This window comes from Strongyloides ratti, scaffold srae_chrx_scaffold0000002 (genome assembly GCF_001040885.1).
Source record: "Strongyloides ratti genome assembly S_ratti_ED321, scaffold srae_chrx_scaffold0000002".
In the NCBI taxonomy this organism is placed as follows: Eukaryota; Metazoa; Nematoda; class Chromadorea; order Rhabditida; family Strongyloididae; genus Strongyloides; species Strongyloides ratti.
Window position 1 is genome coordinate 1,693,456 of NW_020171510.1, and position 18,049 is coordinate 1,711,504.

An 18,049-nucleotide genomic window follows, 5' to 3' on the forward strand; every position below is an offset into this window, starting at 1 on the left:
TAAAGATAGTAAAATTTTTAAAATTCAGTTTCATATTATATATTAATCTAAAGTTTTTCTTACAGTAATATCATTTGACTAAGTTAAATATTGAGGAAATTGTCTATAACAAGTAACATAAATTGAAAAATAAAAAAATTATGTTTGAATTCTAGTGTTTGTTAAATGATAATTAATATATTCCTTCTATTTATTGTTTCATTTTTATATATAAAGCAATAAATAAGTGATGAATTTAAAAAGTATGTTGACATCTGAAAAAACTTTAAAAGTTGTAAAAAAAAACTTTGTCTAAAATGCTTCTTTTTGATAAAATATTTTCACATTAAAAAACATTTTTTTTATATTAATATAACATTATTCAATGTATAATTCAAGTGTTAATTCTCTTTTGATTAGTTATGATGATAACAATATAATAAATTTTTTAAAACAAATTGTTTTACTAAAGTTATAATATATTAATAACACAAGACAGCATCTTTTTTTTTTTTATTTCTTTCATTTTAATTTACTCAATTTATATATATTACATTGTTACTTATGACTTCTTAATATAAAATGTTTTTCAGTAAACATTTTATGTCAATTGTCAATGTAAACGTTTATAACCTAGAATAAGATAATAAAGTGGAAAACTAAAAGAAATGCATAAACTTATATTAGCAGCTTATCAATTTTATGAAAATATAAACAAATATATATATATATATTTATTTAAATTTGTACTATAAAAAATAAATTAATCTTTAATATTTGTTAAATATATCTTCAATTTTTTCAAATTTTTGAATAATAAAAATTATTTAATTTTTTTATTCTAAATTTTAAAAATTTTAGTAAAAATCTACGTAAAAAATCAAAATAAAAAAAGTACTTAGAAATATTTTTTTTATCAATGTTCTTGAAATGGAAAATAATAAAATTATTTTTTTTATTGATATATACAAAATTTTTTGTATATTCATAATAAATATTATTATGTTATAAAAACCATTTTTAAATTATGAAATTTATTTATATAATAGTTTAAAATTTTTAAATATTTATTGTAAAAAAAATGTTAAATATTATTATTTTTTTATTTTAAGAAAAATAATATTTTCAGTAATATTTTTTATTTCTAATAATATAATTTCATATTAATATAACATTTATTGTAATGTAATTTTTGAATAATATTATAATTTTACAGTAATCATTCCTATTTTTTTTTTCTTTTTTTAAAATGGATTGTGGTCCTGTTGAAAATATTTTATATCTAGCAGACTCATATAAAGTATGAAAAAAAAAGTCAATTGTTAAAATTTATTATTAATAAATATTTCTATTTAGGCTACACATCATGCTCAATATCCTGATAATACAACATCAATATATAGTTACTTTGAAAGTAGAGGAGGAAAATTTGAAAAAACTGTTTTTTTTGGACTTCAATATTTTATTAAAAGATATCTTTGTGGAAGAGTAGTTAATAAACAGATGATTGAAGAAGCAACAGAATTTTATCATTGTCATTTTGGTGGTATGAATTATTTTAATAAAGAAGGATGGGAATATATTGTTGATAAACATAGAGGTTGCCTACCAATAAAAATTAAAGCTGTTCCAGAAGGAACAGTTGTTGATGTTAAAAATGTTCTTTTTACTGTTGAAAATACTGATCCTAATGTTCCATGGTTAACATCATGGCTTGAAACATTACTTGTTCAAGTTTGGTATCCAATGACTGTAGCAACTAATTCAAGAGAACAAAAAAGAATTATAGCTGAATATCTTCTTAGTACTAGTGATAGTTTAGATGGTCTTCCATTTAAATTGCATGATTTTGGATATCGTGGAGCTTCATCTGTTGAAACAGCCGCAATTGGTTCTGCCTCTCATTTAGTTAATTTTACAGGAACTGATACAGTTGCTGGTTTACAACTTCTTAGAAAATATTATTCTTCACCAATGGCAGGTTATTCTATTCCAGCTGCTGAGCATTCAACAATTATTTCTTGGAAAAAAAGTGGCGAGGCTAATGCCTATAAACATATATTAGAAAAATTTCCAGTTGGTTTAATATCAGTAGTTTCAGATTCATATGACGTATATGACGCTGTCGCAAATATATGGGGTGAAGAATTAAAAGATTTAGTTATGGAAAGAAATGGAAAAGGTTGTATTATCATACGACCTGATTCAGGAGATCCATGTATTGTTGTTTTAAAAGTTTTAAATTTATTAGCAGAAAAATTTCCAATTTCTATAAATTCAAGAGGATATCGTGTATTACCATCTTATTTAAGAATAATGCAAGGTGATGGTATTTCTTATGAAACAATTGGTGGAATACTTGAAGCTTTAAAACAAGATGGTTGGTCAGCAGAAAATATTTCATTTGGTACTGGTGGTGCTTTACTTCAAAGATTAGATAGAGATACACAAAAATGTGCCTTTAAATGTTCTTCTGTAACTGTTAATGGAAAAAATGTATAATTACTTTCTAATAATCTTTTTATTTTTTAATTTTTTTTTAGATGGATGTTTTTAAAAATCCTTCAACAGATTCTACAAAAAGATCAAAAAAAGGAAGGTTAACATTAGAAAAGAAAGAAGATGGAACATTCGTAACAATGCAAGAAGGTTTAGGTGATGACAAAAAAGATTTACTTTTAACAGTTTTTGAAAATGGTAAGTTAACAGTTGATTATACTTTAGATGAAATACGACAAAGAGCTGAATTAATTTGTGTCAAAGAATTTTATCGTAATCGTCAGGAAAATAATAATATTGGAAATGGAACTTTAAATACAAATGAATTATCTTTATCATCAAACTTTAGAAACACTTTGAATGCACGAGGATAAAATAAATTTAAAAAAAAAATTGCTGTAATTTTAAAATATACGTAAAATATTGTTCATTTTTTAACAGAATAAACAGTATATTTGCTTATAAATTTTTTCTTTTATATTTTGATATTATTATAAAACATTACAAAAAAAATTGTAACAATAAATAAATTTTATTTGCCCTCATAATATACTATTATTAAAAATATTTTAAGAATATATAAATTTCATCTACATAAACTAAATACATTTATCTTAAAAATGACATTCTTACAATAATATGTAAATGTATATCTATCTCTATGTGATAATAATTTATAAAAGTAATTTTTCCACTTTAAAAGATACAGTATGAAAAATTATTAATAGAAAATATTTAAAATTAGGTGAAGCATATACCTACGTCACATAACATATAATGTTAACATTAAAAGTCAACTTAAAAATGTAAATGGACCATGTTTAAAAGTGTAAAAAGCTTACTTTTATAATTATCATTTTGTTTTATTGATGCTGCCATTTTTATATGTTTGATATAATTTTAAATTATTTAAAAATAAAATTTTTTTATCTTTTCATATATATTAATTATGATTTTTAGAAAAAATAACTATGAAAATTACTTTTTTTAATGACAGTGTTGAGTTAAATGAGTTTACTGAAGTTATAAAGAATATTATTCTTGATTCTGATTCTGTTTCTGAAACTGCTATTCATAATTTGTTTGATTTTTTTGATAAAGTTTGTTTTATACTTTAAAATACTAGTATCATTTTATTTTTTTTTAGGATAAAGATGGTGTTTTAAGTTTTGAGGAATCTGAAACATTCAATAAAACAATTTTTAGTCGTATTAATAACCTTAAGTCTGCTCTTATAATTGTTGATTTTCAAAATGATTTTGTTTGTGGTAGTTTAGCAATAAAAGTAAATCATATTTGTTTTTAATTTATCATTTATTAAAAACTTTTTTTTTAGAATGGTAAAGCTAATCAGGATCCGATGGATGCACTACCAACAATCAATAAAATGATAACAACTTTTCCATTTAAACAAATTGTTTATACTCAAGATTGGCACCCAAGCAATCATATATCATTTTATGAACATTGTCGAAATAGTGACAGAGAATTACGCAAAGAAGATAAAGTTAGAAAATTAAAACCATTTGATACGGTAAAATTTAATAAACCATCTAAAATTTGTCAAGTTTTATATCCTTCACATTGTGTTCAAAATTCATGGGGTGCTGAAATAAGTCCACATATTAAAATTTCTAAAAAAGGAAAAATTATCAAAAAAGGAACTAACGTATATATTGATTCATATTCAGCATTTGGTACTTGTTCTGAAAATGGTAAAAGTGAATTAGAAGATTATTTACGCAGTGAAGATATTGATGTTATTTTTGTTTGTGGATTAGCATATGAAATTTGTGTAGCAGCAACAGCAAAAGATTCGCTTAAATTGGGATTTTTAACTGGACTTGTTAGTGATTGTAGTAAAGGATTAACAAATGATGGTATAAATAATGTTAATGAACAACTATTATCACTTAATGCTGTAATTGTTAATTCAGATTTTGTTGAAAAATTTGTTAATAAAACATTTACAAAATTTCCTTGGCAATGGATTTTAACACTTGTCAATCAAAACCATTCCATGGAAGGATGGAATGAAGAAATAATAAATTTAAAATAATTTTTTAAATGATTTTTTTTTATTTGAAGATAAACAAAATATATAACAATATAAAAAAAAATATTATTCATTTTACAAGTGAATAATAACAAGAAAAATTATTACAATAAAATATCTTATAATTATTAAATTTTAATATTATTAAAGCAAATTGACTTATATTATAATAAAAAGAAAATAGCAAAAAAAAAAATTATTTTTCTAAATCCCGTTAAACTACTTACTATTATATGAATAATAATTATTTTTATTATATTAATAATATATATAAATTTTATTTAAATTTTGCGAAATTTCTATAAGAAACGTTCTCATTATTTGATCCATCTCCATATAAAGCTAAAAATAAATCAGCTTTTCTAAGTATTTCATCTTTTTGTGGTGTTTTAGCAAAACAATATTTAATAAAATTATCTGAAAATATTTTTTTACCTCCACGTGTACGTATCATTTTAAGAAAAACTGTCATTTCTTTAGATATTTCTTTTGCTTTGTCAGCTTCTTCCCGACTTTTATTTTCATAATATCTTTTTTCTGTATCTATTTGTCTTAATCTATCTTTTTCTCTTAAAATACTAAATTTACGACATTTTATTTGATTATATAATGTCTTATCGGGATTTTCCGCTCTAAAAGCCAAATGAAAAGCTTTCTTTTGAAATAATTTGACATCATGATAATTTTTACAACAATTTATATTAATTAAATGCTTAGAATCATATTCAATTGATGAAACATTTTTATACATTTTATTTCTTTTTTCCATTATTTTTTTCTCCTCCTCAATAAATCTTTTTATTGGTGATGGAGTATTATCATCAATAATATTATAAATACAAGTTTCTTTTTCATTCCTATCATTAATCATTTTTGATTCATTAACAAATAGATAATCAGAATCATTAGTAATAATACCAAGTTTTCTTAAAAACCATTGTTCTTCATCAAAAGTTTGGAGAAAGGTATCTGGTGATAAAGCACCTATATTATTATCATAAATATCATTAGAATAATTATTTATCCTTAAATTATTTTCTTGTAAACAATCATTTTGCCTTTCTCTAAATAAGAGAGTATTTGGTTGATTTGATAAAAATGATGTATTATACAAATTATTTGTTATCCTTTCTTTATCATAATTATAATTATCTTCTTTTTTTAAATAATTTTCTCTATTCAAATTATAATTATTATCATTTGAAAATAATTTTCTTCCAATTTTTTTTTTATTACTAGTTTCTTCTTTTATTTTATTTGATGATTCATTTTCACTTGAATAACCACTAAATTTAGGTGTATTTAATGGTGAATAATATTTAATAGCTTGTTTTTTATAATTAATTGGTGATATTTGTGGTGATATATCAAGAAAAGAAGAATAACCCGAATCATTGAATACTGTTGTATTTAATGATGTATTTAAATTTTGCCTATTTTCTGTATTTTCTTTTAGAGATAATGTATCAACTGATGGCCATTGACAATGAATTTTTGAAATATGATCATGATATGGTGAAAATTCACTTTGTGACCGTTTCATTTTTTTATCTTTATATTTCTTATCACAAAAAAAAAAATTAAAAAAATCTAAAAAAAAAATATGTATATATAATATGTTTTTAAAAAAATATAAGATAAATTAAATAAATAAAATATATTATAAAATAGAAAGTTTATTATATTTATATTCAATAATTATAAATGTATTGTCTTATCAAATATTATAGAAATTAAATGGTAAACCCAAACAAAGAAAGTTATATGAAAGATCTTGGTCAGCTAACCTTTCATAGCAGGTCAAGACTTTATTTGTACTATTCAATAACAATTTCTTTCCCGCTTAGTGATGTACCACATATGGGATGAACTGTTATAATAATATGTCTATAGACATATTCACATCAGAATATAGAGGCACATAAAAAGGCCACCGTCCCATCAGTTTCAGGATATATACAATCAAAATAATAAGGGGGTTTTTTTTATTTATATTCTGTTATATCTTCATTATAAGCGGGGTCAATACAGGATTATACTATTAATTTTTAAGAAATGTGGAAAAAAAGACGGCAAATGAAGAAGAAAAGATAAAAAAAGATATGAAATTTAATATGAAAATAATTTAATTTCTTTTTAAGTAGTTAAATTTAGTATTATAATAATTTTGGTTATACATTTTTATGAGGTAACTATTGCTTTTAAAATAATCACTCTTGATATCGTAATAATAATAGGTCAAGTGATGAATAAGAATAAATAAAAGAAAGAAAAGTGTCAAATAATAGAAAAAAAAAAATTTCGGCTTCTTATTATATTACCTATATAAAGATAGTAATTTTAAAGAGTTACAAATAAAAAGGTATTGTCATATAAAATAAAATAAAAGCTTAATTATTAAATAAAAATGTTTACACACTTCATTAGCAAGTTAGGAGTTATGTAATAAAAAAGATGGCAAAGTTTATAACTTATATTATTATTTTTGTTCATAATTGTGTAATAATGTGTAATAGGAATAAATATAAATAGTAATGAATACCATCAATAATAATGATAATTGACCAGATGTATTTTTATTAAAAAATAATATAACCCTATATATATATATATATATTAAATATTAAAGACTTTATTCATACCGATTATAAAAATATAATAAAAAGAATATATATATAAATTTATAGTTTCATTCATCAACCATATGTTTAATAAAAATATAACAATTTTTGTGCCAAAAATTATTGATACTATTTGTTTATTATACATAAGAAATAAAAAGTTATATTATACTATTAGCCGTGTGATTTGTAAATATAATAAATATTCAAAAAATTTTTTTTTATTTTATAATTTATTTAAACACCTCTATAAATATAAAAACATTTTTATACAATTGTAATAAATATGACATGAGAAAGAAAAATTTAACAATCAAAATGAGAAATATATATATATTTTTTTTTTCACATGAGTACTAAAAACAATATCAACATTTATATTTACATAAATTAATGTATAATTTGTTATAAAAGATATATTACTTTAATAAATATGTAATTGACATTTTTAAAAGTGAAAAATGTTTAAATATCAGTAAATGGAAATAATCTTAAACAACTATTGTATTTACAATTCAACATTTTAGACAGATGTTTAAGAAGCATAAAATTTAAACAAAGAAGATAATTTTTAATCAATTTTAAGATATACAAAGAATGATATATAAAACAGCGGGATAAAATTGAATATATTAAAATGAAAAATGAAATACAATAAAAATAATGGTAATGCTTGCATTTTCTATTTTTTTATTCCTATCAGAATAAAAAGAAAAATGTACGTATATTTTTTTATGTTAATAATAAAAAAAAAATGAAATAAAAAATATAAGTCTTTTAGAGAAATTTTAATTACTTAAAAAAGAAATGAATGAAAACGTTTGGAGGTAGTTAAAAACAAAAGAAAATTTTCAAGTGATGCCGCTAAAGTATTTAGAAGAACAAAGATGTTGTAGTATTGTTGAATTTATTATATATAAATAGATTCTTTTGTTTACTTGATGTGATTGAAAGCATTAAAAGTTTAAATAGATGACATTTCAATATAAAAATTATTTTAAAGTACTTTTATGACTTTAGTTTATAAAGCAACTAATTATTATATATATCTATATTACTGTACCTTTTTTTTATAGGAGAATAATTCTTAATATAGAGTATGTAAATGATTATACCTTCATATAAGTCATTTTTTTGTCCTTGAATTAAACCAAAAATATATAAGATAATAATATATAATTCCTCAATTATATACCTATATATGTATAATATAAATAAAAATAAAATAATAAAAAAGTAATAAAATTTAAAGATTTACACATATAATGTATATATATAAATTTAATATATTAACTAGAAATAAAAGTTCTGTTTTAGTTAAAAAGAAATTTTATAAAATTATTATAATTAAAACATCAAATAAAGTTAGAAACATTTGTAATCATGGCACATAAGAAAATTTATAATAGTTTATATAAATGTAATATATCATTTTGTAATGAGAAAAAAATTTTTTTCTTCTAAATATTATAAAAAAAGGAAAATTTGTTGATCATTGAGATGTCTCGCCATGTGAATGAAAAATACAAATTTGATTGATTTTTCATTCTGTCTGTATATTTAAATTATGTTCATATAAGTATTTCAACTGATTAAAAGATTATCTAAATTAATCATTCTGAAACTGGTTTAAAACGATTTGTAGTTGATAAAAGTACTTTTTGATAAAATCTTATATTTCAAGTCTGTATAATAATACAATATTTCATTAACATTTAATACTATTAAATATATATTTGAAAAAAAATATAATATATCTAATTAATGTATGATTATCTCATATTACCATTTAATCAACAGTTAATTTAAAAAAAATATATATATAATCTTATTAAATCTTAAAATACATAGTTAAGGAGTCATAAATTATGTAACAATAGGATGAGTAACAGGATTTACAGAAAAGTCATAACATTAATCTTATAACAACAAAATGTGTTAAAATTCATATATTTTAATTATATAGCCATTTTAAGTATTAATTGCAAAAATATAATAAAATAGTAATAATTAAATATATATATATATATATAGTATAGTTACCAAACCAATCATTAAAATCAACATTTTTAACTCCAAACATGTTAATTAATATCTTTTTTTTTATGACATCTAATTGTATTTTAATTATATTTTAATAGCCTTTTATTTATAAAACATTGGATTTCTTACTTTTCTTATCCTAATACATTCTAATCATTTTATAAAATCAACAATGTTTAATGATATATCTCTTTTATATATCCTTCTTAATATATTTATACTGGATTGGTGTTAAAAAGAAAAAAGATTACGAATAAATAAAGAAATTTTTGTTGAAGAACTGTCTTTCATCTTTCCGAAATAGTACTTTTAATTATACTTATAATAAGATAAAGAATCTTATAATGATTGACTATATAAAATTAGTTAATGTATAAATCTATTTAGAGTAATTTTATAAAATAAAAAAATATTATTTTAATTATTAAAAAAAATATAAATAAAAAATAATATAATTTAACATAGAGAAATTTATATATATAAATAATTTTATCTCAATTTATCTTTGATATCAAATATTTTATTTTTTGGCGGGTTAATTACTTTAATTTTTTTTTTTTATCATATTATATTTTTATGCTTTGTTTGATTTATATATATACATATTACTAAAATGTTAAAGATATAAAATTAATAATTTATTGATAAAAAAAAATTTCTACTTACAAGAAAATTTTTATACTATAAGTATTTTTAATAATGTTTACAAAAAGATAGAAAAGTGTAAAAGATGATAAAAGGTCATTAAAGATTATTCTTAAGTTGTTCTTTATAATAACTATATAGAGGTTAATTTTAAAAACTAATAAAGTAAATATAGGTTATTAAAATATAACAATAAAATTATTGTTAAAATAAAGTAATTAAATTTAATAATTAATTATTTCATATATAGCATAATGTTTTTAGAAATAATGATTTAAATATTACAATATATATAAATAAATTTAAAAAAAAATTAGGCATTTGAAAAGTTAAATTAATGATTTTAAAAGATGTAATACAAGTGTTATTTGATGCAATTTAAAATATTTGAAAAATAGAGGTAATTAATAAAATTTATCTTTAAGTTCTATTTACTATAAAGATATTTATTATATACTTAAAGTTACAAATTAATTATATAATGAATTAGAAAACAAAAAGAAATATCTTTTTTAATTTGAAAAACAAAAGTTTAAATGATATAATATATAAATTTATGTACAATCTGAATTTAAAATATTAATAGTTTGTAAATATAAAAAAAATTTATTATTTTTATATTGAAATATATATTTTTTTTAGAATGGTAATATTTTATATATTTTAATATTATCAAATAAAAAAAATAATTATATATTTTAATATTTTCTCATTAAATAATCACACATCGTTAGATAATAGATAAATATTTTATAAATTACCATTTTAAAATGACTCATTCAAGGTTAAAATAAAAATCTATCATTTATTGTATATTTATAAAAATATAATAAAAAAAATTAGTTACCTTAAAAATAGTTAACTTTTAAACCATCTGTTGTACAAAAAAAGAAGATAGTACTAAATAAAAGAACCATTTATATATTTAAAAATTAAACATAAAAAAAGGAATAAAAATAATTTTCCCCATTGTCTAGTATTTCTAATCAAAATGTCATTTTATACAACAGGTGTTTAAAAAATTTTATATTTGTTTTTTTTTATACATTTCTTAATTTTCTTTACTTTTTTTTATTTTAATTAGATGATAAATATCTTATTATAAAAGTTCCATTTTTTTATATCCTATAAAAGAAATAATTTTATCGACATTTTTTTTTACTAAAATTGTATTCATTTTTTAAAATAAAAATTAAAAAAATTAAATCTTTAAAAGACAATTTTATACATTTGATAGTTTATGGCATTATAAGTCTAAAAAATTCTTAATAATAATCAAATATATATTTTATTTTTTAAAAAAAAATAAAATTTTAAAAATAAGAAATAATAATAAGATACAATAATAAAACATGTAATTATTCAGGTGGTTATATGTCTATAAATTACGACATTTTAAAAATATTTGTGCATAAATTGAAAAATCAATTTTGTTTTTTTTTTTTATAAATGAGATCTAAAATGTTTAAAAAAAAAATAAAAAATTTACAATTTTCAAAAGTTAAAAAACTTTTTAACTTATTTTATAGATAATGTTTATATTATTAAATGTAAAAAAAGTTGTAACTTTTATATTTTATTATACATACAAGATCTTTTAAAAATATTACTAATAAAACATTTATTTCATCATCTTAGTTAAATTATAATGGATAATAAGCATAATTTCACATTTAAATAAGTAATATTAGGTAAACAATTTCTGTTTAGTGTTTATAATTGAGTTAATATAATAGTGTTAGACTATTATCTTTAAGATGAAAATTTAAAAAAAAAGCAAATAATCATAATTTATATTTCAGAAAATCTATTTTTAAAAATTTTACTCAAAATACGATATATAGAAATTTATTTAAATATTTTTTTTTAAGAAATAATGTACATAAATAAAAAAAAATGTTTCTTTTTTTTCTAATCGTATCATGAGTATACTACAACTTTTTATATTTTCTTTTAAGTTTTAATTCTTAATATAAACAACAAAAATAAATTACTAAATATGAAGGAAAAAAAAAGATGGAAAATAAGAAATATATTTTTATTTCATTCTATTTTTTTTATTTATATATAAAAAGAAAAAAAATATATTTTATGGCAAATTTTTTTTTTAAATTTAATATTAAATATAATTAATAGTATAAATATTAAAAATTTTCTAAAGATTATTTAATATAAATTGTTATTCATATTTTTATGTCATTATTTTTATATATAATATAACGAAAGTAATTAAAAAAATTTTTTTAATATAAATATTTAACTGAAAGATGAATATTACAATTTTTTTTTAAAAATTTTAATAAAACATTTAACATTGAATAAGATAAAGCTTGTGAGTTAAAAAAAAGTTGTATCAAAATATATTTTACTCATAAAAACCATAACTGCTTGAAACTTTTTTTGTTTTATTATTTTTGAAGATATATCAAAATTTTTAACAAAAATAACAAAATTTTTACGATAGCTATTTCTCTGTAATAAATAAATGTAATAAATTTTTGAATGATATCTTTATTTTTTGACATACAATGAATGATTGTCTAATATTATATAAATATTGTCCATTTTTGAATAAGATATTACATATATATAATATTTAAAAGAAGATTTTTATCACTTTATTATTTTTTTTTGTAAAACTTGTTAAATTTTTAAAATTACTTCATTTTGGCACTTTTTCTCTCTCTTTTCTTTTATCCTTCTCATACTTTTTATACTAATTTTTCTCTTTAAATGTAAGTAAAAGAAAAATTTTTTACCATTTTAAAACTATTATACCATCATTATATTTTTAAAAATTTTAAAATAATTTGCCGGAATTTTATTCCTTTATTTAATCCTTATCACTATTTTTAGCTACCTCTTTAAAATTTTTTTTAATAGATAAATATAAATTATATATATTAAATTTTTCTCACAACCAGAATAAAGTATTTTTTTTTTAATAAATAATTAACTATTTCTATTAATTTATCTAATAATTAAAAATAATCTTTTTAAAAATATAATTTCATACTTTTTACAAATATTGAAATATTTTTATTGATAAAACTTCAATTAAACTAAAGAGGAAAAGAATGAATATTTTAAATTATTTTATCAAATAATGATAGAACAGCATTATAATTAAGTATACTTATTTTTCTCCCAATATAATCATCTTTTATTTAAATTTTGTAAAAAAAAACATTTGTCTTTACTTATTTCACAATAAAATATTCCACGAATCAAATATCACAACTCAAGTAGAATGACTTTTATTTTTTTTATATATTTCTTAATAAAACAATAGATGATGATATGATAGTGCTGGTAATGATATAAAATATAATGATTGCCATTAAAACATATTGAGAAAAAAAGTTCAATTATCTCTTTTAATATTTTATTTTGTTGCTCCTCAAAATATTAAAACACGTTAATTTTTTTAACAGTTAATTTTTATAAATAAAATATATTTTAAAACATCAATAGAGTGTTATAATATATAATATGTTTAATATATATATATATATATATATATATATATCAAACAATAATTTTTATTTTAGTTTAATAGATATAAAGAGTTTTAAATCATAATTTACCGTTGATAAGAAAAAGGTGATTGAAAAGACATTTTATAACTTTTATATTTGACAATATAAGTAAAAAAGAATTATATTTAAAAATAGTTAGCTAACTTACTCTTATATTAGTATTTTTAAAATTTTATTCATATTATGATCTCTATGCTCTTATATAATTATTATTACATTCTGATAATTCATAATTAATTTATCAGAAATTATTTCTTATATATATCTATTTATTAGTACAATTGCTATATATGTAATTATTATATAAATTTAAAAAAATAATATTTTTATTTAATTATATTTCTTCCACATCTATAATAAATATGTACCTTTTTTTAGAATTTATTTGTAATATTTTTTTTTCTCATTTATTGTTTAATTAAATTTTTAAAAAGTTTTAAATTTATGTATATAAAATAAAAAAATTTTATACAATTTCAATTTATTTTATACTTCTATATTACAAATTAATACATTAAAGGTAAATAAAAATAGTATAACTTTAAATATAAACAAATTTTTTAAAAAAATGAAAAAAAAATTTTTTAGATAATTATTTGTAAAATAATTAATATAAAAGTATAAGAAAATTTTGAATATTTAAAAATTATGTTAGATTAAAATAACTATTAAAATAATTACTTTTTAATAAATTTTATGTCTAAAACATATTTTTAATTTAAGTTTAATAATATTTAACAATAAAGTACAAATTTTCTTAATTAATGTATACTTTAAAAAAGTGTTTAAAATTATTAAAAACAAGACAAAATAAGTCAACAATAAGAAATAAAATATTTTTATTTATATTGTTTTGCTTTTAATTTTTTTATACTATGGTTATATAGTTTAATTTATTATTATTAAATTCAACTATTATTTTTATATATCAATTACATAATTTATTTAAATAGTTTTATTTATGTAATTGATTTAAATTAACTTTATTTTAGTAAAATTATTTTTTTTTTAATTTAAACATTTTATAGCTTTAAAAAAATATTGGACAATAGTTTATCCTTTTTTTTGAATTAATAAATCTTGAAATTTTTTTTTTTGATAAAAAATTACATAAAGTTAATTTAATTTTTAAATTTATTGTATTATTGTTTGTGAAGTAAAAAAGAAAAGAAATGTCAGGAAATAGGGAAAAAACTTTTTTTTAAATATATCTCATTAGATATTTTAATTATTTAAATATATTTATAATAATATAAATAAAAAAAGTAATCTTTTTGTAGTATAAGAAAGATTTATAATAATATAAAAAGTTTTCAATTACTTTAAAGAAAATAATATAATTTTAAATAATTTTTGTTTTATTTATAATATATAATTTAATTTTAAGTGCGATTATATAAATTTTATTTTTCCGTTATCCTTATCATTTATTTATATTCTATCCTCTTTTTGATTTTTCTATTTTAGTTTATCTCAAAATGTTAAAAACAATACTTTTATCGTTATTTTTTATAGGAAATGTTTTTCCTATAAATAGTGTCTCTTTTCTTGATATGTTTGAAAAATTAGAAGATAAGTTTTCTGTTTTTAATAAAGAAAATATACATAAAAAACAAAATGATTCTTCAAATAAAATTGTTCATGTATTGATTCATGGAATAGAACATCATATTTCATTTGATAAATCTGAAACAAATCACATTTATCAAATTTATATGCCTGGAAAAAACTATCCATTTTGGATGTATATTACACCATGTGATGGAAATCTTCATTGGCAACTATATATGAGAAATGAATTTGGAAATAAAGTCAATAATTATAAAGAAAAATCTAAAAATGAAAAAAAAATATATAATTGGGAAAATCAACCAATTGTTCATGTTGAAAGAAATTTAAAAGATGCCAATTTAATTTTACTTGCAGGACAATCAGATTCTAAAAGAATGAAATTTTATGCCAAAGATATTGAAAGTGATTTACTTTTTCTTAATGTAACTTCATATGATTGTCCATCTTTTAAAGTTTTATTTACAACATCTGAAAGACAAATTTATGAATATTATGCACCACTTCCTGATGATACAACTATACATTATGAAGTTACACCATATAACTATGATAAAAATATTATTGAAAAAATTGATGTTGAATTTATTGATATTAAATTATCCTGGTCTTATAATCCAAAATTTGAAGTTGGTAGGCATAAACATTGTGCTGTTATAACTAAAAATACCATTAAACAATCAATGTGTCATTTTGGTCGTATTTCAATGGAAAAAATGCATTGTGATAATAAAAATAATAATAAAATGTCTATAAAGAAAATAAAGCAAGTTTTTTTTTTTAAATAAAATTATATATTTAAATTTTTTTTTAGATTTGAAAAAGATATGCAAATAATTTTGTATATTTTTGATACACAATATGGTTCTATTAATGTATTTCCTCCAATACAAATAAAAAAAACTGATATTAAATTTGAAATACCATATAGTGATATTATTTTTAATAGTGATAATAAAACATCAACAACTACAATGCCATTAGTTATTGAAAATCCAGAAATTATTTTACCTGATGGTGTTTTATATGATGCATCTTTTGAAAATAATGGTAGAATTGTACAAAATTTTAATTATGTTATTAAGTCACAATTAAATAAAGAAAATAATAATGAAACTGGGAAAGTATGTTGTAATATAATTTTTAATATTTTTCTTTTTAGATTCTTTTAATAATTAATGGATGTTCAGGATATATAAAATTAGCTATATATAAAGGTGATACATTACTAAGAAAAACAGAAGAAATAACTGGATTTCGTCGATTTCTTATAATGAATGTTCATGAAGGAATTTTACGTTTTGAAATAACAAATTTAGATGGAAAAAATAAAAAATTTAAAATATGGGCTAGTTTAAAACCAACAAAATCACCATATCCACAATTACCATCAGAACCAAGTTTAAAAATTGTTCATAGAACATGTAAGACAATTACTATTCAATGGCTTAAAGCAATAGATAAAAAAATCAATTATTGTATGTATAAATATTCATTAAATGAAACAGATTTAAATAATTTATCATTTAAAAGTGATCCAAATTTAGATTATTGTTATCCAAAATTAACAAAAGAAAATATTGTTGGTTGTTATGTAAGTTATGGTGTTGAAAAAGATGCATACAATCCAAAAGGAATAACATCAAATTCTCTTATTGAAGCAACCCTAGAAGATTTAATTCCAAATCAAGTATATAAATTTGAAATGTTCGCAACAAAAAAAGTTGGAAAAAAAAATTATCATCTTCCTTATAGAGCTTTAATAGCAAAAACAATGGAAAAATGTGACAATTAAGAAAATAAAAAATGAAACATTTTTTTTGTGTGTCATTTCAAAAATATTAACTTTCTTTTTAAATTCAATTGAAAATTTTTACTATTAACAATATTATTTTTTACGCAAAGAAAAAATTTATTTTATGAAGTTATTAAAAAAAAAACAGAAATAAGAAATAAGGAAAGAGAAAATGATAGTGAAATATTAAAAGATTGTTTAAATTAAAGTTTTTGTTATTTAACAAAAAATAGACATTTAAAACAATATATAAATATTTAATCTTTTCTCAATCAAATGGTATTTCTGCTATTCTCTATCATCTGATATAAGTATATGACATTTAAACAAACTAATGTTAAATTTTTTTTAAATAATTTTTATCTTATCTTTTTTTGTCAACTTTGTTGAAATAATACTTAATTTTTTATATATGTAAATTGATATTTTTTAATTTTTAATTGATTTTATGATAATGTTTAAATATATTATCTTTTAAATTACATTTAATTAATAATTTTTTTTATAACTGCTTAACATTATTTTTTACAGTAATAAAATTATTCATCATAAATTTTTTTTTATAATATTTTTAAATTAGTAAATAATTAAAAATTTCATTCAAAATATCATGTCAAAAAAACAGTTACATTTTAAATAAAAAAAAATAAATATTTAGTGACATTCACATATAATTATAAATTAATATAATTAAAAATTAGTAAGAAAAATATATTTATTTTGAGATAATTTTAAAATTATTAATGATCAATATTATTTTTATATTAATTAAAAATTACTCTAATTTTTTATAACATATTATAAATATAAAAATAATGTTAAATTTTGTCATTTAATAACAATTTTATATTTATTATGATAAATGTAAATTATAGTAAGTTTAATGTTTGTTTAATATTTTTTAAATTTTTTTAAAATAAATAAACATTTCAGAGTAACTTAATATAAATGTTTAAACAATTTTGAAATTTCTTAACTTTTTCAAATATAAGATAAAATTTAATCTTTTATTTTTTATTATTTTTCAAAAATTAATAGTGTCCAAAATTTTAAAAGTTAATAAAAAATATATCTGGCTATCATTAATCCTCTTAAAATTTCTGGCATTATATATATATTTAAATATATATTTATCTCTCTTTATTATATTATAAATTATTTGTTCTTTCTATAACTTTTTTTTTTATATTAAAATAAAATTCTATTACAATGTTCTTTTCACTATCATTTGTATATATATATATATATATTAATGATCATATATCTACTGATTCTTACAAATAATAGATACTACCCACAAAAA

The 18,049-nt window shown here is 18.2% G+C and overlaps 4 protein-coding genes across 4 annotated transcripts; 3 read left to right on the forward strand and 1 right to left on the reverse strand.

Annotated features, from left to right (window-relative positions):
- Window positions 1-1,228: 1,228 nt before the first annotated feature.
- Window positions 1,229-2,852, forward strand: SRAE_X000135900 (Quinolinate phosphoribosyl transferase,C-terminal domain and Nicotinamide phosphoribosyl transferase family-containing protein; the record flags this gene model as incomplete). Its single annotated transcript, XM_024648063.1, has 3 exons — window positions 1,229-1,279; window positions 1,336-2,475; window positions 2,523-2,852. 3 exons carry the CDS (start codon window positions 1,229-1,231, stop codon window positions 2,850-2,852), a joined length of 1,521 nt encoding a protein of 506 aa, XP_024498824.1.
- A 597-nt stretch (window positions 2,853-3,449) lies between these two features.
- Window positions 3,450-4,537, forward strand: SRAE_X000136000 (Isochorismatase-like domain and EF-hand domain and EF-hand domain pair-containing protein; the record flags this gene model as incomplete). Its single annotated transcript, XM_024648074.1, has 3 exons — window positions 3,450-3,578; window positions 3,626-3,763; window positions 3,815-4,537. 3 exons carry the CDS (start codon window positions 3,450-3,452, stop codon window positions 4,535-4,537), a joined length of 990 nt encoding a protein of 329 aa, XP_024498825.1.
- A 274-nt stretch (window positions 4,538-4,811) lies between these two features.
- Window positions 4,812-6,077, reverse strand: SRAE_X000136100 (Hypothetical protein; the record flags this gene model as incomplete). Its single annotated transcript, XM_024648085.1, has 1 exon — window positions 4,812-6,077. One exon carries the CDS (start codon window positions 6,075-6,077, stop codon window positions 4,812-4,814), a length of 1,266 nt encoding a protein of 421 aa, XP_024498826.1.
- Window positions 6,078-14,935: 8,858 nt separating this feature from the next.
- SRAE_X000136200 (Immunoglobulin-like fold domain and Protein of unknown function DUF2369 family-containing protein) lies at window positions 14,936-16,746 on the forward strand (the record flags this gene model as incomplete). The annotated part of the gene is made up of 3 exons (XM_024648096.1): window positions 14,936-15,717; window positions 15,766-16,075; window positions 16,114-16,746. The coding sequence occupies 3 exons, from the start codon at window positions 14,936-14,938 to the stop codon at window positions 16,744-16,746; spliced, it is 1,725 nt and encodes a 574-aa protein (XP_024498827.1).
- Window positions 16,747-18,049: the final 1,303 nt, after the last annotated feature.